Raw genomic sequence first — 22,147 nt, 5'->3', positions numbered from 1 at the left:
TCCTCATCTGCAAACTGAAGATTCTACTAGTAATTCAGCACTCGTTCACTGAGGGCCTTCTCTCGTTGGCAACGTGCCAGAAACCAGGAGTGCAAAGGAGAGTTAGGCTGTGCCAGTGTCCCTGTGGCCTAAGGTGGCTGTGCATACCTGGCATGGAAGGGGGCCTACTGTAGGCACTCAGGGACTGAAGCTATCCTGTGGCACAGGACTTGTATGGCCTGCTGCAGGCAGCCCAGCAGTCCCGTCTGCTCTGCTCAGTGGTGGCGTCTCGGGGAGTTTTTCTTTGATTAATGAGCGCCTTGTCCTTAAAGGACTTGCAATCGGCAGCTTTCTTGTTTCATCTGGCTGCTGGGGCCTCAGAACAGTTGGCAAAGCAGTTGGTATCCTGGACTATTTTTAGGTGGGGGAGTTAGTGGGGTGTGTGGATATGGTGGGGCCCAGGGGGTCTTGGAGACTGGGAGTTTCATAGGCAACAAGTTGGGGGTGGGAGGAAGGATGGTACCTCTCAGGAATGTATGGGCAAACTCACATCCTGCTTGGCTGGGGCCAAAGGCCATCTCCTCTGTACAACCTTCCTTGATTTGATCAATAAAACACGCACTCCAAAGGTGCAGGTAAAGGGTCCACCCTCTGAGCTTCCCCCCAGCTCTTGATTATGGTTCCAAACAGACCAAGAAATGATGAGCTGTAGGGATCTTATCTGATGGACCTCTGAGCCCCATTCTGCCATCGCTAGCCGTAACAACAAGGTATAGAAGTTAGGAGTCCAGACTTTGGAGTGACACAGCTGAGATTCACTCTTGGCCCCGTTCTAGCAAAATAACCATGACCAAGTTAGGTTCGTAAATTTGTTTTCTCATCCGTAAAGTATGATCGTGCTTGCCTCCCAGCAATTAAAGGGCTTATTTTGCTTAAAGCACAGAGGATAGCACCTGACAACACACGACAGACGAGCTATCTCGCAAGCCGAGGCCCGAAGGGGTTGCGCGCCCTCAAAAGTCTGCACCCCTTTTGTGGCATGGCGCATGGTGTGTGCGTGCCGGCGGGCGGGAGGCAGGTGTTCCTGGACACCTGGCGGTCCAGGCCCGCTGGAGGTCACCCAGCAAGAAAGTGGCCGAGGTGGGCTGGAAGACGGGTCTGCAACTCCAGTCACACGCAGCAACTTTCCACGGCCTCCCTGCTAACGCACACCCCTTCCTCCACCTTCTCTAGTATTTTCCTTCTCTTTCCCGCCTCCGCTCTCTCCTCTAATTCCGCGGCTTCCCTATATGGGAGTTGGGGTCTCCGGCGGGAAGAGGAGAGTCCCCGACCTAAGCTGGGGAAAGGGGCTTTCCGCCCAGAGCGAAGGCCCTTAACTTCTGTGGAGGAGGGGGCGCCCGGCTCTCTGGGAGAACCCGGAGTCCCCAGAAATGAGGGTGGGGTCTGAGGAGCCCAAACTGAGCTAGCCGGGGGTCGCTGAAAGGGCGACGGTGGCAGGGGGAATTCCCGAGACAGTGGTGGGAGGGGCTTTCAGGACCGGGGGAGGAGCCAGCATAGGGGCGTGGTCTCATGGGAAGGGCGGGGCTCGGAGAACGAGCTCTAAGCTTCGCCGCAAGGGGCGGAGTCTCCTGTGGGGCGGGGCTCTCCTGGAGGCGGGGTCTAGTGGGCGGGGCATAGGACAGGGGGCGGAGCGTGGCGGTTCGCGCCCGTCCCCCTCCCCCGGCCCCGGGTGTCCCTGTGACGAGGCAGCACAGAGCCGCGGCGGGCGGGCCGATCCCGCCGCAGCGGCCCCGGGGCCGAGCAGGGGCAAGGCGCAGAGACAGCGGCGCCAAGAGGGTCCCGGAACGCGGCCAGGTAAGGCCGCCGGGGCGGAAGGGGCGGGGGCTGCGCCGGGCGGGTCCTGACGGGCGCGGGGTGTGTGTTTGCGTGTCTGGGGGTGTCAGGGGTGTGGGTCCGAGGGCGGGCGTCTGTGGCAGTTTGCGCGCTCGCGCCGGAGGTCGCGGGGCCAGGGTGGTCTCTGCGCCAGTCCTGGCTCTGCCCGCGGGGCTCGGGGTGTGCGGGACTGTGTGCGTGCACGCGCGTGTTTGTGTGGCGGGGCCGCCGGGTGTGTATCTGCGTATGCGCTGGGCTGTCATTGTGCCTGCCTGGGAGCGGGGCGCGGGCCTGCCCCGGCGCAGTCCCTCCTGCGCGGGGATGTTTTCCAAACAGGCTTCCTGCGGAGAGGCTCTGCTGCAGCCGGAGCTGGAGGGGGGTGCGCCGCCCCCACAGGCCTCCAGAAACCCGGTCGGCCCGGGGACTGCAGACAGACACCTGAGGGAGGAAGGGGGCGCGCACCCAGGAGGGGTCCAGAGGCCTACCCGCAGGCGAGGCCAAGATGGGGAGACTGAGGCAGATGGATAGGGAGGTGAAGGTGGCCAGACAGGCAGAGATGGAGAAGAGGGTGGGAAGAGAGATGGTGAAAAGGACACAGCCAGGAGAACAGAGAGTTATTGAGAAGAGACAGACAGACAGAGGCCCAGACCTTCAAAGGTGCAGAAAGATTAAGATGGACAGACAGATTCCAAGAACCTGACAGAGGAGTTACTCAGTGGTCCTAGGGCTGAGAGCTAAACCCAGGAACTGAGTCTAAGATAAGGAGTAAGGGTCCTGGCCAAAAAGAAACCTCTGGCCACCCAAGTTGGTCCATCCCACTGGCCCCACCAAATTTTCTGACCCTCTGTGTGGATTTTCCCCCTCTTAGCTCCATCAAACCCATCAACTCCCTCCCCTGGTATCCCAGCAACCCTGGCAGTTTAGGAGAGGCAGAGGTGAAATGGTTGCCATAGCAACAGAGGCAGTGAAAGGTCACTCTGGCCTTAGCCTAGGTGGTCCTGCAGCAGGCCAGAGCTGGCATTGAGGGGGGTTGGGATAGGAGGCTGCAAAATTCTTTTTCTCCTCTCCCATTCTGCCTAGAATGGTGCTGGAAGGAAACCCTGAAGTAGGGTCCCCCAGAACCTCAGACCTCCAGCACCCTGGGAGCCAGGGCTCTTGTGTCCTCTCTTCTCCCGGTGACGATGCACAGCCAGGCGAGGAGCCCATCAAGTATGGCGAACTCATCGTCCTGGGGTGAGCATCCTTGGTCCAGGGGTGGTGGGGCACCAGGCACACCCCACAGGGCAACCAGACCCAGGGCCCCAGTTCTCCCTACCTACGACCTTCTGCTGTTTGTCCCTCTTTACCTTCCCATCTGAGAGACAGAGTTGACCAAACCCCCGTAATTCATAATTGTTCTTTTATCTTCCCATTTTTCATAAATTACTGAAACAACTTTTAACTGCCCACCTAAGTTTCTGATCAGAAAAAAGTAACACTGCTGCCTTTCATAAAGCACCACGTGTGTGTGTGTATGTGTGTGTAGTCTGGAGCGAAGAACTCTGGTTTTCCAGCAAAGTTGCTTGGTTCAAATCCTGCCTCTGCAAGTTGCTTAACTTCCCTGTGCTTCCGTTTTCCCCTTTTACGAATAGGGATGATGATACTAATACCTCAGAGGGTTGTCAGAAGGAATGAATGAGGTGATTTCCGTAAAGCACATAGAACAGTGCCTGGCACGTATCAAGTGTTCTGGGAGGCAGGCCTGTGCCAAGCCCTTTCATGGACATTGTTTCATTTCAATCTTCACCAAGATGCTGTGAGGAAGGAGGTGAGGAAACCGAGGCTCAGAGAGGGGAAGTGACTGGTCCAAGGGCACACAGCTGGTAAGTGGCAGGGCTGGGATTTGGACCCAGGTCTTTCTTACTCTAGGTCTAGTGCACTTTCACTAAACCACAGCTGACCCTCATGCTACAGATGAGAAAACTGAGGAGAGAGGAAGAGCCGTGAGTTGGTGGCTGAGTAAACCTCCTCCCTTCCTGGTTTCTGCCTGACCAGGATCCCTGCACAACCCACTTAGTTCATCCCCCAGGCACAGATCCCTCTTGCTCCCCAATCCATATATCTTTTTGGCCTCTCTTTCTGCCATCTGTCCTGAAGAAAACATCTGATAAGCTATCTTATCATTATGAAGATTATGTAGAAGTAATGGCTACTGTTTGTTGACATGTACATGCCATGTGCCTTTTATGAAAAAAAAAAAAAGCTAACATTTGTAGAGGACTTGTTGCATATATGCCAAACTCTGTGCCAACCATTTTAAATGCTTTATCTCATTTAGTTCTCACAACGAACCCATGAGGTAGGTCCTGATCAATTGCCCCATTTTACAGAGGTCATGTGATGAGTGGAAGAGCCAGGATTTCAGCCAGGCCCATCTGATCCCCAGCCTGTGTTCTGAACTGCTCCACCCCCATATGTGAGAAGAGCTTACAAGGGCAAGAGTGATACCCGTCTCGGGTGCTTGTATTAGACTAGCACCTGCTCACTGTCCCAAAGACATGGCTGGCTTTGCAGCTGAGGGTGAGGCCGTGACAGGGGAGAATGCAGACATAGGGTCAGGCCTTTTGGACAGCCCGGGGTTCTCTGCAGAGCAGTGAAGCCCCACACCGACTGTGCATCAGGGCCACCTGGAGAGTGCACTGAAAGTACCCAGTGACGGGACCATCCCAAACCTCCAGAATCAGAATGTCCATGGGTGGGGCCACGGATCTGTTTTTTAACAAGCTGGTGAGAAGATTCTGATTTGAGTGGTCTGTGGCTGTATCTAGCATCTATTCGTTCTGCCACTCCTGCTGCGAACCTTCCATGGCTCCCCACTGTTTACAGAATAAAGTCCTGACTCCTGAGCCGAATGGTCAGGGCCCTTCCACCAACTTCATCTTCCCCTACGGCACTTCACCACCTGTCACACCGAACTCTGCCAGCCTTGGGGCCTTTGCTAAGGATGAGTCCTCCCTCCAGAAGGACTTTTACAAGAGAGGCTGGAGTCAGACAGACCCGAGTTCAAATCTAGACTTTTTCACTTACTAGCGTAGGACCTCAGGCAAGTCATTTTACCTCCCTGAGCCTCAATTTTCCTCATCCGTAAAATGGGAAGAAAGATACTTGCCTGGCAGGACATTGCACAGATTCCATTAGGTAATTAGTAATGTGAAGCACCAGGAACACAGGCGGCTCCAGTACATGGCAGCAGTCAAGGCTGTGACTCACCCCACCTTTGTCTTCGGAACAAGAGCTGGAAAGGAAGGTAGAGATTTGATGTGTATGGGTATATGAAGGTCATGGCATTGTGGGTCTATTTTTTCTTTCATTTTGGTTTTTAGTAGTACTTGTGGTGTAATAAATGGCAGTTTGCTAAAGGTGACTCCTTTCCAGTTCTTCAGTATAGGTGTTCCCTCTCCTAAAAACCCGATCCTAGGGCCAGAGTTCCCTTCTCCTGCCTCTGCGCATGTAGTGCCTTTGGTTTGTGCCTGGGTCATGGCGGGTGGTGCCCAGGTTCCTTGAAAACCTGAGGACCCCTCTCCCCCAGCACAGAACTGACCTGGTGCTGCATCGCCTATGCCACCGCAGCGCCCAGCACCCGGCCAGGCATGGCTCAGTCATCCAGGAAACACTCATTAATTGAATGAAGGTCCTTTTGAAGATGTTCTGACCCCCAGCCGGCTCCCTAAAGGCAATGATTTGATATAGTAGGGTCTTTTGGTGTCGGGTGGTTCTAGGGCTTGTTTATCAAGGTAGGGTCTGCCCAGAAGTTGGCAGTTCCTCCTTGTCGCTCAGAGGCTCACTTTCTCTCTCTCTTCCTGCAACCCTTTCTTCTTAACCCCCATATCCACAGCTACAATGGGTGTCTGGCAAGTGGGGACAAGGGCCGCCGGCGAAGTCGCCTGGCACTGAGCCGCCGGCCACATGCCAACGGAGTGAAGCCAGACGTCATGCATCACATCTCCACACCGCTCATCTCCAAGGCAAGCAGCTTGTCCCAGCAGACCTGGGCACCAGTCCTACTCTCCCTACCTAAGCCCCACTGGGGTGAGGGGAGCCCACATAGCTTTACTTACTGCCCGTTGGGCTGCCAGACAAATGGTGCTGATGGGAGAGCCTTCGCAGCATGCAGTCATTTACAGTTTGCAAAGCGTCTCCTTGACCACCAGACCCCATCCATTGGATGGAAATAGCCAGCATCATTTTAGAGGCAGCCAAGGCTCAGTGAGGGGATGTGACAGTCCCATAGCAATGGAAAAAGAAAAGCCTTTGGGTTAGAATTCGGGCTCTGCTATTTCCAGCTTTGTGACTTCAGGCCAGTTTCTTCTTCTCTCTGAGGTGTGGTTTCCTCAACTGTAAAATAGGAAGCAAGCAGGTGGTTGTAGGGAGCAAGCAGGATAACATGTGTAAAGTGCCAGCTGCACAGTACACCCTCTGCAAAGGGTGGAACCTCCTTCCCTGGGAGTGTCCCCTAGCCTCGGGCCCCAGCTTCTGGATGGGAGGCTCACACTTCTCATGGCCTCGTGTCCTGAGAAGTGACTTCTCCTTTCTCCCCACCAGGCACTGAGTAACCGTGGACAGCACAGCATCTCATACACACTGTCCCGGAGCCACTCGGTCATAGTCGAGTACACACATGACAGTGACACAGACATGTTCCAGGTATGCTTGGACCCCTCCATAGGTTTCCTGGCCACTGGCCTCAATGCTCAGCTCTATAGGCCTTTCAGGATGAGGCTAGAGGCCTGAAGGCCATGGGAAGGTGCTTCAGGGGTCCTCAGTGCAGTCGGCCACTCTTCAGTTGAAGAAGTGGGACAGCCCAGAGAGGGTTATTGACTTTCCAGAGTCACACAGCAAGTCAGTGGCTATATCAAGATTCAAACCCAAGATGGACTCCCCAGCTTCAGGAGGCCATACAGTTTAGGGCTTCAGATCCCAGCTCCATCACTTACTAGCTGGGCAACTTTGGGCAAGAGTCACCTAACCTCTCCAGGGCTTGGTTTCCTCATCTCTCAGGTGGGGCCCATAAAAGCACCCACGCCATGGAATTGTTGGGAAGATTAACTGAGATACTGCACATAAAATACTTAGCATGGTGCCTGGCATAGTGTAAACTCTTACTGAAAATTCACTATTTGCTGCTAATATGTGTGCACTCCCAGCCCACGGGTATCAGCCTTTTACTGTTCAATCAGCAAACTTACTAGTTTTTATTGAGTGGAGTGCTCCCCAGAGGAAGATGAAGGAGAAGGCCCAGTCCTCTTGATTGAACTTGGAGTCCCCTGGGGTGTTGGGATGGGACTGCCCCCTTATGTTTGGTGACCTTGCAAACTGAGCAGCTGCTGGGAACCTGGGATGGGAAGCCTGTGGGACTGCCCTGTGTCCACAGCATTCCTGTACTTGCCCTCCTCTTCCTCACAGATCGGCCGCTCCACGGAGAACATGATCGACTTTGTGGTAACAGACACATCCCCTGGAGGAGGGACGGCTGAGGGCCCCTCTGCCCAGAGCACCATCTCCCGCTATGCCTGCCGTATCCTCTGTGACCGCCGGCCGCCTTATACTGCCCGCATCTATGCCGCTGGCTTCGATGCCTCCAGCAACATCTTCCTTGGAGTGAGTGAGCCCCCAGGCAGGGAGCAGCACTTCAGCTGAGAGTGAGCTGAGGGGTAGGCTGGGGAGGGGCAGCGTCCTGGGGTGATGGACTGGCCCACAGTAATCATAACCGTGACCTATGCAGGGATTAGCAGCCCCACTTAACAAATGAGCAAAGTGAGACTCAGAGAGGTCAGGTGATGCCCAAAGTCAGCCAGCGCCAATTCTAGTCCTCTCTAGGCCACCTCTGACCTTGAGGGTAGAGGGGCAGTACCCCTGGCTCATGGCCTGCTGGGGACTACTTGGGGATGTGATCTCATCCCACATGTGGTCCCAGGAGCGGGCGGCCAAATGGCGGACCCCTGACGGCCTGATGGATGGCTTAACCACCAATGGGGTCCTGGTGATGCACCCAGCGGGCGGCTTCTCTGAGGATTCAGCCCCAGGTGTCTGGCGGGAGATCTCGGTCTGTGGGAACGTGTATACTCTGAGGGACAGCCGCTCCGCACAGCAGCGGGGGAAGCTGGTAGGTGGCCTGCTCCCCCACCCTGTCTTCCTTCCCGGGGCCCTCCCAATCTGCCCATTCCCCTGCCCAACCCAGGAGATGATCTCCAGTCCTCCTGCACAAGAGAACCCCAACAGGCTCCCTCTGGGGGCACGTGCCACTTGCTCCACAGAGGGGACCAGACCAGCATCCCCAAGGATCACCCACATACTGTTGGAGGTCCATGGGATGATGGGAAGTGGAGCACATGCAAATACACTGCAGTACCAAGTGGCTTAGAGGAGGCCAGCAACTTAAAAAATCACACCCTCTTATGAGGGTGACACTTGGCCCATGTGTGAGCAGCTTTTAGCTTAAAGTGTTGGCAGTGTGTAACACGTCTGTCACATTCAGATGGGTTTAGCTTTATTATCGTCTCCCGGTGGGAAAGGGACCATGGAGTAGTTCTGACGCAGGTGACAGTAAATGCTCCCCGTGGTATAGACCAGAGAACTAATGTTGGGAGCTGGGAGAGGGTCCTAGAGACAGGTAGCAGTTTGCCCAAAGTCACGTGGCCAAGCTACTCAGATGGGCTCTGCAGACCTCTTCCTGGGTGTGAGAGGGTCTCGAAAGGAGATGCAAAACCATAAGGAAAATCATGGCTTGTCTTTCCAGAGCATCACTTGTCCTGGGAGATTTGGGGGGAAACTAATTTTTAAAAATTACGCACGTGAATGTTTCACTAGCATACATTTGTTGAGTACCAACTAAATTCCAGACACATTCTAGGTGTTTACATTGCTTGATTCATGAGAACCACTTGATATACAGGGAAGTGGAATCTATTCGGAGGATAAGGAAACTGAGACACGAAGAGGTGGAGTTACTCGAGCAGGGACACAGAGTTAGTAAATGGTGAAGCTAGAATTCACACCCAGGGAGTCTAGCTCCAGTGTCCGTCACCACAGCCCTTACGACAGCTGCTTTGGGCTAAGAGCCAGTGTTTCAGATGGAAGAGTTTTCTGCCTCTGCCATTAGGGAAGAGCCTGGGAAAACATTTGAGAAAAATTCCATTTGGGTCCAGACCTCCTGATTTGTCAGATGAGGTGACAAAGGCCCATGTCCCACTGAAAGTGAGGGACCCTGTGTGCCTGGGAGCACCTGCCTGCTCTCCCTCATGGCATCTTGGTACTCCTGCCTCCCTCCACTGCCCTGGTCCTTTCCCTTCCTCTGCCCCAGCCACTCCCCCCTCTCCCCAGCCCACCCTGGTGGTCCAGAGTGCCCTCTCCAGGGAGGTTCAGTGGGATAGATGACTGCCTGGTGGCAGGGGTTTGGGGGCGTCTTGGGCAGTAAGGCCCTTCTGCTCCCCTGGCAGGTGGAAAACGAGTCCAACGTACTGCAGGATGGCTCCCTCATCGACCTATGTGGGGCCACACTGCTGTGGCGCACACCGGCAGGGCTGCTGCGAGCACCCACGCTGAAGCAGCTGGAGGCCCAGCGGCAGGAAGCGAACGCGGCGCGGCCCCAGTGCCCTGTGGGCCTCAGCACCCTGGCTTTTCCCAGTCCGGCCCGTGGCCGCACGGCACCAGACAAGCAGCAGCCCTGGGTCTATGTTCGTTGCGGCCACGTCCATGGCTACCACGGTTGGGGCTGCCGGCGAGAGCGGGGTCCCCAGGAGCGAGAGTGTCCTCTCTGCCGCCTTGTGGGGCCCTATGTGCCCTTGTGGCTCGGTCAGGAGGCCGGCCTCTGCCTGGACCCTGGGCCGCCCAGCCACGCCTTTGCACCCTGTGGCCATGTCTGCTCCGAGAAGACTGCCCGCTACTGGGCCCAGACACCACTGCCACACGGCACCCACGCTTTCCATGCCGCCTGCCCCTTTTGTGGGGCCTGGCTCACCGGTGAGCATGGCTGCGTCCGCCTCATTTTCCAGGGGCCACTGGACTAAGCTGCCGGGGACCCCTGCTGCTGCGCCCGCCTGCCCACCTAGGTCCCCCACTTCCTGCAGCCCAGAGGGAGCTCTGCATGTGGGACTCTGCCTGCTGGCACATAGCTACACCAGATGGACGTGTTGGATGGGCTGTGCCCCTCCCCTTTTAACTCTGGTCCCCAAAGGGGTCCCCAAGATCCTCACTCAAGTCAAAATGATGGGGCTCTGTCCCGGGCTGATGGAGGGAAGCCTGTCCCCATGCCCTGGCCCTTCCTGGGGCATTTCACATCATGCCGCCTACACTGTGCCCCTGGGGGAGTGAAAGGGCCACAGGCCCCTGACCCCCTGCTTAGGCTGGCTGTACCCTGAGCCTGCCAACCCAGTTCTAGACATTCACCCTGCTGCTGCCCTGGGTTCCTCTATAAACCTTGCTACTCAGCTGCCCTCACCAGTCCCATGTGTGCAATGCCTCCAGCCCTAGTGAATGACAGGTGGGTGGAAGCCCGGGACCGGCATCTGCTGATACCCACTATGGGCTGGATTCCATGCCAAGGGGGCACTGGGGACACCGAGACAATCAGATCTGGTTCCCTGCCTGGTAGAGTTCACAGCTTAGTGGACGACAGACAAAACGACTGAATGACAGCACAGCTTCCTACGTGCCAGGATCAGAATTAGTGGGTATGGAGCAGGCCTTACTGGCGGGTGGAAAATGAGGGAGGCTTCACGGAGGAGGTGGCATAGGAGCTCAGCTAAATGGCTACACTGGAACCCCCCACGGGAAAGGGAGGGTGCAATAGGCAGAAGGGAGCGGGCTCTGGACTGTCAGACTGGAGCACAGGCTCTGAGGTAAGTAAGCGGGAACTGAGTGAGGGATTCAGAGTGGCCAGAGCAAGGGCTGCAGGGGAACAGGAAGGAGGCTGGAGCCAGAAGTTGGGGCTGTGCTGATGGGGAAAATGCTGGATAGAGGATTCAGAACCTCATTTTGGACAGTGAGGAACCAAGGGAGGGGAGAGGACTCGTGGTTCCAGAACGTTGGCTGTGACACAAGGGTCACCATTCTCGAATGCCCACCATGTGCCCTGCACTGTGCTAATGGTAATAACTATATTCATTGAGCACTCACCAGGCACCAGGCTCTGCTTCTCGGAGGTTTGGTTATTTATTCCTCACAGGAAACCAGGGAGGGACGTGTTACCATTTCTTTTATGGGGAGATTAAGGCACATGCTGCAAGCCACACAGCTAGAAAGCAACCAAGCCAGATTCACATCTATGGCTGCCTGCCTAGCCATGGAGACGGTCCTCTTCTCCATTACACTGTGCTGCTTTCCTTGAATGAATGGGAGGAGTTGGGAGGGCCGCCTAGGTAAGGGGAACAGTGTGGGCAAAGGTGTGGCAGGAAAAATGCTTGATGACCAAAGAGCCAAATGTGGAGATATGTTGGGCTGGGGCCTGGTGGGCCTTGGTTGCCATGGAGGCCAAGTCTGAATTGAATCCCTATTCATCTTGGCTAAGTGTCTCCTCCCCTGAGAGTCAAGGTGAGCTCGGGGTGCTGCTCAGGTTGCCCTCAGGTCATTTCTAGGGGGAGCGGGCTGGGAAGAAAGGTCGAGGTTCTGGAGACATAAAAATCTGAAGAGGCTCTGAATACAAGCCTGACTTGGGCAACACCCCCAGTGGAAGACAGCTGCCTTAGGGAGTACAGATTCCTAGGGGAGGGACCTGCCCCAGGCCACACAACTGGTGGGGGCCACAGAGACCAGACCTGGGGCTGTTGAGAGGGCACCTGTCAGTAATCAGAGGAGGATGTCGTCAGATTCTTGCTTTCAGAGCAGAGCATCACACTGCCACAGTGGGGGAGCCGAGCTGGGGGTCCTGGGGAGGGTGTGGGAGCATGGCAACTCTAACACACATATACACACACTCACAGAGCACCAGCAATCCAACTTTTCCCAGTGGTTCTCTCTTCTGACCTGGTTGGGAACCAGACGGGAACATTCCATCCCATTTCTAGGAGGGAACCTCAGACTCTACAAGAGAGGTGAGACGGCACAGGCACCACCCCAGGGAGAACTTAGGTGGTTGTGGAGGGAGTCAGACTGCCCTGGTCTTGGCCCAGCTCTGTACCTTTCCGGCTCCTGGAGCCTCAGTGTCCTCAGCTGTTAAATGGAATAATAGTCCTGTCACCAAGTGGTTGTGAATTATGGAGGACACCTGTAACACAGTAGGTACTTAATAATATTATTTCCTCACCTACTTCTTCATTCCCATGGGGAACAGCCAAGGCCATGACTAGTGAGTGGAGGACTGCTCCATATGATACCATGTATGTGTGTATGTGTTGGGGCAGGTGGAGGGAACAGTGTGGTGGAAAGTCTGAGGACATGCTGGGTGGTGTTATGGAAGTCGATGAACTTATTGGCCTCAATTTCCCGATCTGTACAATGGGTAGAATGATGATATTCTATCTCGGTTTTTGCAAGAATAAAACGAGATCCTACATGTCAAGCTACTAGCACAGGACCAGAGTAAGGCTCAGAGTGGCTGTAATCATAAAAATGCAGCTTGGATGGGGCTCCCAGGAGTACTGGGATCTTGCTGGCCTGAGCTGCCTCCTGGTGGCCGTGGACAGCACTGCCTCCTTTACTGGTGTCCATTTCAACTTCACCCAAGTCAGGGAAGACTTTATACCCAATTTAAAGACAATGAAAGTTGAGGCCCAGGGAAGAGGGGTGACTTTCCTAAGGACAAACCAATTTATTGAGCTCTTCCCTGTAATGATAACCATCATCAGAGCTAATAGTAGCACTGTTGAACCAAGCAGGGCTTGGGAACCTTGTGAATGAAAAACGCGCTCATGGTGGGCAGATGCTGCTCTGGGTCTAGATGCAGGTGTGGCAAAGGCTGGCAAGGAGGGTGTGTGGATTTCAGGTAGCCCCTTATTCCCGCACCCCTCTCTGTACAACACTAGTGGGCAGCACTGCCCAGTCAACACTTCATTCAAGCCTACAACATCCCTGGGAGTGGAGACAATTATTAGCCCCGTTTTTCTGCTCAGAAAGCCAAGACTCAGGTAAAGTGTGCGTCCATCCAAGGACACACAGCTAGCAGGACGTGGAGGCCTGATTCGACTTTAGATGGCCTAACTCCGCCCCCCATTCTGAGTTGGGACTCTCTCACAGTGCTCCCCACTTGGCCTGGCTGAGCGCCTGCACTTTTACATGCCGTGCCCTAACCAGGCCGTCCTTCTGGGAGACCATCCAAACATTCAAGAGTGGACCTCCGGCCCGTTTCTGCCCTGCGCAGCCTTTCTGGATGGCAGGCGTCTTTCTCATCCATTAGGCACCCGATAAGCACTAAGAAACTGCCACGCCCCTCGCCTCTCTGTGCTGAAAAACACTGAGGCTCAGAGATGTTTAGCGGCTGCCGCCACGTCCTGCTTCCTTTCCTCCCCACCCCACCCCGGCCCCCGCAGCGCATGGTGATTTGGTGGTGGTGCAGGCACGGGTGGAACCATCAGCCCCGGCAGGAGTCCGCTCGCCTGTAGCCTCGATTCCCACCACAGATCGCTTTGCAGTCTCCAAAGAGTCTCCACCTCCTGGCTCTTGAATCCAGTGAGGAAGTGGGAGACACATCATTCCCATTGCGCGGGTTCCCATCTGCAAAACTGAGGTCGGGCGACTGGGAAAACCCCCAAAGGAGAGCGGGGTCGTGGGTGTGTATGTGGAGGGAAATTGTGGTACTCTGTCCATGACACCCATGCCACCCCGCCCAGACTCAGGGGACCTTGTCAGCCCTGTCTGCCGGGACTAGGCCGCGGCCAGGCCGGCCACGCAGGTTCCCGCCCCCGGGCGACCGCTGCCAGTGGACAAAAGGCCAAGGCTGTAGGGGCCATACCGCATGCGAACCAGTAGCGCCTGGAGGCGGGGAGTGGGCGGACCGGCGGAGCTCGCTTCGGCGCGCCTATTGGCTGGAATCGACGCCCATTCGGGCCCCGAGGCCGGACAATTGGCCGGTGGGGGCGGAGTTAGAGGAGCCCCAATGAATGGGGGAGCCGGAAGCAGGAAGTGAGTTTGCGATCGGAGCAGCTGCTGCAGGTGAGGCACGGCGCTCGGGTTTCAGGGTCACAATATGTCCTCCTCGGGGACAGGGCGAGTCTGGACCGAGCGCAAGACCATTCCCTTTCTGCCCCCCATCTAGTACCCCTTCTAAAGTCATCGCGGCCCCGAGGTTGAGGAATGCTTCGCGGGCAGCAAAGGGTTAACACCCCTTTCAGAACCCGGGGGATTATGCTGTTGGGGCGGAGCCTCGGGAGTGGCGGGGGATACTGGAAACACATTCCCAGTAAGGGAGGACGGTGTGGAGAATGCCCTGGGTTGGGAGACCCGTAGTACCCACCGGGACCGTGAGACCTTCGTTAAGTTGCTTGGTCTCACTAAGACTCAGCCTTCCTATCTGTAAAGTGAGTTTTCTTCCACCTCTGAACTTCTGTGGCTCTGTAGCTCCCCTGGCCCCAGCACAGGGAGAGGGCCAGAGGATGAGGGCAGACAAAAGGCAGTTATAGGGATAAGAGTGGGACAGATCCTGGGAACAGTAAGAGGAAAAGAGCAGGAGGAAAATCATTTACTGCTGTAGGTACATTCCATCCGGTGTGACCTCATCTAATTTGCACACCCACACCCACCTGGTGAGGTTGGGATTATCACCCCCATTTTACAGAGGCAGAAACTGAGGTGCAGAAAAGTGAAACAACTAACTTGATTTTATAATAGGAGTCTGGGGCTGAGTGAGGATTGGAACCTGGGTCTTGCAGCTGGTAGCCTGGGAATCTATCCTTGTGACCACCCACGGTGGTGCGAGGAATTGAAGAACCTGCAGGAGAATTCTGAAGAGGAGGCTAGTAGGTCAGAGAAAGAGGTGGGGAGCCAGAGCGGGACCTGGGCTGGGAGTCTGGAGATGCAGGTCTCTGCTTCTGACCCTTCCCTTGTGTTATTAGGCAAAGCTCCTAGCCTTACTGGTCTTCAGTTTCCCCATCCTTAAGACTAGTTAGTTGGATTCCATCTTTTAGGTTGAGGAGCCACAGGCCAAATATGGCCCACCAATGTATTTTGTCATCTCCTTGGGTGAGTCACCTGATCTCTGAGCCTCAGTTAGCATATCTGGTTAATGGGTACAGTGGTATTCCTTTCCTCATGGGCTTTTGGGAGGATTACATGAGATCATGAGAGTGCAGAGCCAGGTGTGCGATTGGTGTGGGGTAAATGATGGCCATGATGATGGTGATGGTTCTCAGCAGGGCCCATGGCGGACACCCAGTACATCCTGCCCAATGACATCGGCGTGTCTAGCCTGGACTGCCGCGAGGCCTTTCGCCTGCTGTCACCCACAGAGCGTCTCTATGCCCACCACCTATCACGGGCTGCCTGGTATGGAGGCCTGGCTGTGCTGTTGCAGACCTCCCCTGAGGCCCCCTACATCTATGCCCTGCTCAGCCGCCTCTTCCGTGCCCAGGACCCCGACCAGCTGCGCCAGCATGCCCTGGCTGAAGGCCTTACCGAGGAGGAGTATCAGGTCAGTTCTCTCAGGCCAACATGTATTTCTTGAGTGGTTTCTGGGTGTGAGGAACCAGGAAGCTGGGTTACAAAGTTCTTTCTCTCTCTTTGGATTAAACCAAAATTTACAAATACTGGAACCTCCCCTCCCGGAGCTTCAGTCTTCTCATCTGCAAAATAGGCATGAGGGTAATCTCTACCTCTTAGGGTTGTGGTGACCCGACTCCAAGATAAATGGTGGCTGCCGTGATTATAACGAGGGCTTTGAGTAAAGGAAACAGTTGTGGACATTCAGAGACGGTAGAGGAATGAGGCCAGAGTAGGAATCAGGAGGTCTATTTTCTGAACCACATCTTCCTTTACCATGTTTTGTGTCCCTGGGCAGAATATTCCCTGTCCCCTGGTTATTGTTTGTTTGTGGGTGTGTTGGCCAAGTAATACAGGAGTGCATTCATAATGCATTACAACAATGCAGAAGGACATAAAACAATAGGTGGAGATTATTTCATTCTCATTCCCTTCTCAGAGGTAACCACTGAGGATGGTGGGCATACAGCCTTTTCAGCCCTCTGTCTGTATTCTATACCTCCACACGTGCCTGTGCATGTGTCAGTTCCTTATTTTCTCTTTTGCATAAATGCAATCACACTCTCCATGTTTCTATGAGTCCTCTTTCAGTCCTGCTTTTTTCACTGAACGCCATGCCATGTCTTGGAGAACCTCTTTGGGGTGCATATTAGTTCACCTCATTCTTTTTTATTGGCTGTGAAGCGTTCCCATGCAGTGTACACTAAAATTAATCTTTTCTTTATTGCTGGACATTTAATTATTCCCAGTTCTTTTTAAATTTTTTAAAAATGTCTTTTTCCTTTGTTTTGTTTTTTATTATTTTTTCTTTTGTCCCTGGTTCTTACAAACAGCACCACAATGAGCATACTTGTGCATATGTGTGAGTAGAATCTATTTCTAGAAGGATAATTGTTGGGTCAAAGACTCTGTACATTTACACTTAATTGGTGTTGTTAAATCTTCTGAAAAAGCTTCCCCAAGAATGTATGAGAATATGGCCTATTTTTCTATATGTAAAATAAAAGGATTGGATTGCTTATCTCTGAGCTGAGGCCCAGGCTGTTTCTTCTACCTTTTTTGAACTTTGTGTTTTCACAACCCATCTCTGGGCCTTGAATTCCTCTTTAAAATGCTAAAAGCTGAGGAAGTGCTTATAAATGGAAAAGTGCTACGCAAGTATTACTGTTTTCAGAAGGATTCTTTTGTTTGTCGGTAGCAGAAACCCACCTCAAATTGGCTTAAATGTAAAAAACTCATAACTTCCAGTTCTGGTCCAGCATGTAAGAGCTTAGAAGTTGCCAGTCTGTCCAAACAAGTACAAAGCTGAGCAAACTGAAAAATCAACAACTCTTCTTAGATCCTTAAGAGAAATGAGATCACAGGGTAAACTGCTGTACCCAAATCGGAGAGAAACAGGCAGTACAGAGAATCACAACTTACCAGAGCAAAACTTTATGAGCAGGAACTTCCACTGGGACCAGTGCTGGGATAGGAAGACCTGAGCTGTTAATGACGAGCTGCTGTGGGCTCAGTGTAGATAACTCTGACTTTTAAAAATTCCAGGGTAACCCAGTCTTTTGGGGATATTTCCCCATACTTTTGGGGATATTTCCTGGTTCTCACAAGTTTCAGAGATAAAACCCGTTGTGCTTCCAGCAGGGGGCGCAGAAAAGGAACCAGTTTTGAAGTATGCTTGAACATTCTGTTCATGTTAACATGATCTACCCTCAGGAGAAGCTATTTAATGAGAACCTAATGTAGTAGAGTTTGAGCAGAACCTAACTGACCTAGGTGAAGGGAAACAGCCAACTCTAGCCCACTCAAGCCCTTCTGTCCCACCTAAGGGTGAGACTGGATCATGGGACTGAGAAGTTCTCAGTCCAGAGGCAAAGGCTCACTAAAAGACTGAGACTTAATCGTGGGACTGTAGAACGCTTCCCCTGCCTCCATACCGTACCACCGCATTACTAGAGGCCTATTTACAGCAGCAGTTCCTTTTAGCCAGTACATCATGTCTGGCTATGAAGAAAAAAAATTACAATACATACTAAAAGGCAAAAAGCATGGTTTGGAGAGACAGAGCAAACATCAGAACCAGACTCAGATATGGCAAGGATGTTGGATTTACTAGACCAGGAGTTAAAACAACTATGATTAATATGTTAAGAGCTCTAATGGATACAGTAGACAACGTGAAAGGATAGGTGGGCAACATAAGCAGAGAGATGGAAATTCTAAGAAAGAACCAAAAATGCTAGAGGTCATAAACACTGTAACAGAAATGAAGAATGCCTTTGATGGGCTTATCAGTAGACTTGACACAGCTTAAGAAAGAAACTCTGAGCTTGAGCATATCTCAATAGAAACCTCCAAAACTGAAAAGCAAAGAGAAAAAAGATGGAAAAAAACCATGTCTATCCAAGAACTGTGGGACAATTATAAGAGGTGTAACATGTATGTAATGGGGACACCAGAAGGAAAAGAAAGAGAGAAACAGAAGAAATATCTGGAACAATAATGACTGAGAATTTCCCCAAATTAATGTCAGATACCAAACCACAGATTTGGGAAGCTCAGAGAACAACTTTTTTTTATTTTCCTAAATGCAAAAGAAAACCCCTTCACCGAGGCTTATCATTTTCAAACTACAAGACATCAAAGATAAATAAAAAGTCTTGAAAGAAGCCAAAGGAACGGAAAAAACAATCTTACCTGTACATGAGCAAAGATAAGAATTACATCTAACTTCTCAGAAACCATGCAAGCAGGAAGAGAGCAGGTTGAAATATTTTAAGTGCTGAAAGAAAAATCCCCAACCTAGAAAGAATTCTGTACTTGTGAAGTTATCCTTCAAAAGTGAAGGAGAAATAGATTTTCTCAGACTAACAGAAATTGAAAAAATGTGTTGCTGGTAGACCTGTTTTGCAAGAAATGTTAAAAGAAATCCTTTAGGGAAGGAAAATGATATAGGTCAAAAACTCAGCTCTATATTGGAGACGTAGGAAAAGCATTAGAGAAGGAGTCAGTGAAGGTGAAATACAAACTTATTTTTTTATTTTGAATTGATCTCAGAGAATACAGTTTGTTCAAAATAATAGCAACAATGTGTTCAATTATATGTGTATGTAAGTAAAACTTACTTATGCTTATGTATAAGTGAGATAAATGACAGCAGTGACACAGGTGAGGGGAGGCAGGAATTAGAATTATTTTGTTATTATAAGGTACTCACACTACCCACAAAACAGTATAGTGTTATTTGAAAGTGGACTTGGATTAGTTGTAAATGTATATCACAAATTCTAGGGCAACGACTAAAAAAACGTAAAAAAGGAAATACAACTGGTATGCTAAGAAAGGAGAGAAAATGGAATCGTATACAAGATTCAGTTAAAAACCACAAAAGGCAGAAAAAGATTGGAAGACAGAAAAAGGATAACAAATAGGAAACAGTAACAAATATGTTAGGTATTAATAGAACCATATTAGTAATCACTTTGAATGTCAGTGGTCTAAATGTACCAATTAAAAGAGAGATTGTCAGGGTGGATCAAAAAGCAAGACCCAACTGTATATTGTTGACAGGACACCCACTTTAAATATAAAGACACCTATAGATTAAAAGGGATGGGGAAGGATATCCTGTACCAATAGTAATCAAAAGAAAATGGGAGGAGTTGCTATATTAATTTTGGAAAGAGCAAACTTAAGAGCCTGGAAAGTTATCCAGGATAAGGAAGAGCATAACGATCAAAGGGTCAGTTCTCCAAGAATATGTAACATCTTTAACGTGTATGTGTTTAACAACAGAGCATCAAAATATGTGAGGCAAAAACTGGTAGAACTGCAAGGAGAAATAGATGAATCTGCTATTATAGTTCAAGATCTTAACACCCTTCTTTCAGAAATATGAGTGTGATCAGAAACTATGGTGAATGCTGCTGCCAAGTGCCATCCGACAGAAAGGCAGGGATCTTCAATATGGGAAGTGGCCTGTCGAACCTTAGTGTGGACAAGTTTCAACTTGTTCCGTGCAATCAGTTGGGTGTAAACTACAGTTGAGAGTAGGTGATTTTTAAAGTGTGCCATAAATCATGGATTGTGAATAATGCATTAACATGAAATGGGCAAATGGTTTCATCCTCCATCATGACAATGCTCTGTCACACATTGCTTCTGGTACGGCAATTTCTGTCAAATAAAAACATTACGGGGTGTCCTCATCTACCTTATTCACCAGATCTGACACCATGCGACTTCTGGCTCTCCCCCAAAGTCAAAATGACCATGAAAGGTAAATGTTTTGAATCAATTCAGGACATCGAGGCAGCCACGACAGTGCAACTAAAGACACTCATGAAAGAGGATTTCCAGAACTGCTTCAGAGATTGGCGAGAATAATGGGATAAATGTGTTCGAAGTGAGGGGGTGTATTTTGAGTGTGGTTAATGGCAATATGTCTTTTACTTTTTATTTAGACAGTCACCGTTTGTTTTTGTGTGTTTTTTTTTTTATCATACCTCCATAGTTAGATCCAGCAGGCAGAAAATCGGTAAGACATAGTTGAACTCAAGAACATGTTAATCAACTGAATATAATAGACATATATAAACTACTTCAACAACAGCACAGTAGAGATTCTTCTCAAGCTCACATGGTACATTCACCAAGACAGACCACATTCTGGGCCATAAAACACATCTGAACAAATTTTGAAGAGTAGAAATAATACAATGTCTGCTCTCAGATCAAAATAAAATTAAACTAGAAATCAATAACAGAAAGATAGCTGGAATATCCCCCAAATACTTGAAGATTTAACAACACATTTCTAAGTAACACATGGATCAAAGAAGAAATCTCAAGAGAAATTTAAAAATATTTTGAACTAAATGAAAATAAAAACAACTTATCAAAATTTGTGGGATGCAGCGAAAGCAGTGCTTAGTGGGAAATTTATAGCATTGAATGCATATATTAGAAAAGAAGAAAAATCTTGAGTCATCTAAGTTTCCACCTTAGGAAACAAGAAAACACAAGAGCCAATTAAATCCAAAGTAAGCCGAAGAAAAGAAATAATAAAAATTAGAGTAGAAATCAATAAAATTGAAAATAAGAAATCAACAGAGAAAATCAATGAAACCCAAAGCTTATTCTTTGGAAAGATCAGTAAAATTGATGTCTGTCTTTTTGGCCTGCAATAACAAAATACCACAGACTGAGTGGCTTATAAACAACAGAAATTTATTTCTCTGAGTTCTGGAGGCTGGAAGTCCAAGTTCAAGTTGCCAGCATGTTGGGCTTCTGGTGAAAGGCCTCTTCCATCCAGGTTGCAGACTCCTGACTTCTTACTATGTCCTCACATGGTGAAATGGATGAGCTAACTGTCTTGGGTCTCCTTTATAAGGGCACTAATTCCAATGATGAGGGCTCTGCCCTCATGACCTAATCACCTCCCAAGTGCTCCACCTTCTAATACCATCACTTTGGGGGTTAGGTTTCAACATATGAATTTGGAAGGGGTGGGACACAAGCGTTTAGACAATAACAGTAGCTAAGCTTCTAGCTAGTCTGTCTAAGAAAAAAGAGGGTCACAAACCAGTAATGTCAGAAATGAAAGAAGGGACATTGCTACAGATCCCATGGGCATTAAAAAAAATTGAATTAGTAACCTTCCCAGACAGAAAACACTAGTCTCATATGGGTTCATTGGTGAAGTCTACTAAACATCTAAAAACATTATACCAATTCTCTATAATCTCTTCCAGAAGAGAGAATCAGAGGGAATACTTTTTAACTCATTCAGGGAGGCCAGAATTACCCTAATACCAAAACCAGACAAAGACATTACAAGAAAACTACAGACCAATCTCTTATGGACATGGATACAAAAATCCTGAACGAAACATTAACAAATCAAATCCAACACTGTAAAAAGAATTACATGCCATGACCAAGTAGGATTTATCCTGGGTTTGTAAATCTGGTTCAACATTTGAAAATCAATAAATGTAATCCTTTGCATAAGAAGAAAAATCACATAATTATATAATTATATAATTATATCAAAAGCGTGAGATGAAATCCAATACCCATTTATGACAAAAACTCTCAGTAAATTAGGAATAGAGGGGAATTTCCTCAACAAAAACCATCTACAAGAGACCTACAGCAAATATCATACCGTGTTTCCCCGAAAATAAGACGTAGCTGGACCATCAGCTCTACTGCATCTTTTGAAGAAAAAATTAATATAATAGGTCTTATATTAATTTTTGCTCCAAAAGATGCAGTAGAGCTGAAGGTCCAGCTACGTCTTATTTTCGGGGAAACACGGTATTTAATAGTGACAAACTCAAAGCTTTTCCACTAAGATCAGAAACGAGGCAAAGATGTTCTTTCTCACCACTGCTTTTCAACATTGTATTGGAAGTCCTAGCTAATGCAATAAGGCAAGAAAAGGAAATAAAAATATCAGATTGAGAAGAAAGATATAAAACCATGTTTGTTGTAGATAACATGTTCATCTATGTAGAAAACTCTGAAAAAATTGACAACAAAACTCCTGGAACTAATAGGTGTTTACAACAAGGTTACAGGATGCAAAGTTAATATACAAAAGTCAATTGCCTTTTTATATACCATCAAT

The 22,147-nt window shown here is 50.1% G+C and overlaps 2 protein-coding genes across 6 annotated transcripts in view; both read left to right on the top strand.

Moving 5' to 3' along the window:
* Positions 1–1,649: 1,649 nt before the first annotated feature.
* Positions 1,650–12,404, top strand: PELI3 (pellino E3 ubiquitin protein ligase family member 3). Of its 3 annotated transcripts, XM_081063894.1 has the most exons (8): positions 1,650–1,833; positions 2,932–3,084; positions 3,642–3,713; positions 5,726–5,855; positions 6,433–6,534; positions 7,294–7,488; positions 7,805–7,993; positions 9,327–12,404. In XM_081063894.1, the coding sequence occupies exons 2-8, from the start codon at positions 2,933–2,935 to the stop codon at positions 9,894–9,896; spliced, it is 1,410 nt and encodes a 469-aa protein (XP_080920020.1). In that variant the 5' UTR covers positions 1,650–1,833; position 2,932; the 3' UTR covers positions 9,897–12,404. The 3 variants fall into 3 exon arrangements, with proteins under 3 accessions (XP_080920020.1, XP_080920021.1, XP_080920022.1); XM_081063895.1 differs by lacking the exon at positions 3,642–3,713; XM_081063896.1 differs by lacking the exons at positions 1,650–1,833; positions 2,932–3,084; positions 3,642–3,713 and adding an exon at positions 5,012–5,137.
* Positions 12,405–13,922: 1,518 nt separating this feature from the next.
* The window catches only part of DPP3 (dipeptidyl peptidase 3), a gene marked incomplete at its 5' end in the record, with an annotated part of 30,090 nt that continues 21,865 nt past the window's right edge, over positions 13,923–22,147 (top strand). The window contains 2 exons of one of the 3 annotated variants that reach the window (XM_081064241.1): positions 13,923–13,974; positions 15,174–15,448. In XM_081064241.1, coding sequence (XP_080920367.1) covers positions 13,923–13,974; positions 15,174–15,448 — 327 coding nt within the window. Of the gene's footprint in view, positions 13,975–14,237; positions 14,340–15,170; positions 15,449–22,147 lie in introns of those variants that run through there. The other 2 variants (XM_081064240.1, XM_081064242.1) reach the window with 2 other exon arrangements.

Source organism: Rhinolophus hipposideros, assembly GCF_964194185.1.
Source record: "Rhinolophus hipposideros genome assembly, chromosome: 10".
Lineage (NCBI taxonomy): Eukaryota > Metazoa > Chordata > Mammalia > Chiroptera > Rhinolophidae > Rhinolophus > Rhinolophus hipposideros.
The sequence above is the reverse complement of the archived record's forward strand: the minus strand, read 5'-3'. Positions and strand labels throughout refer to the sequence as shown.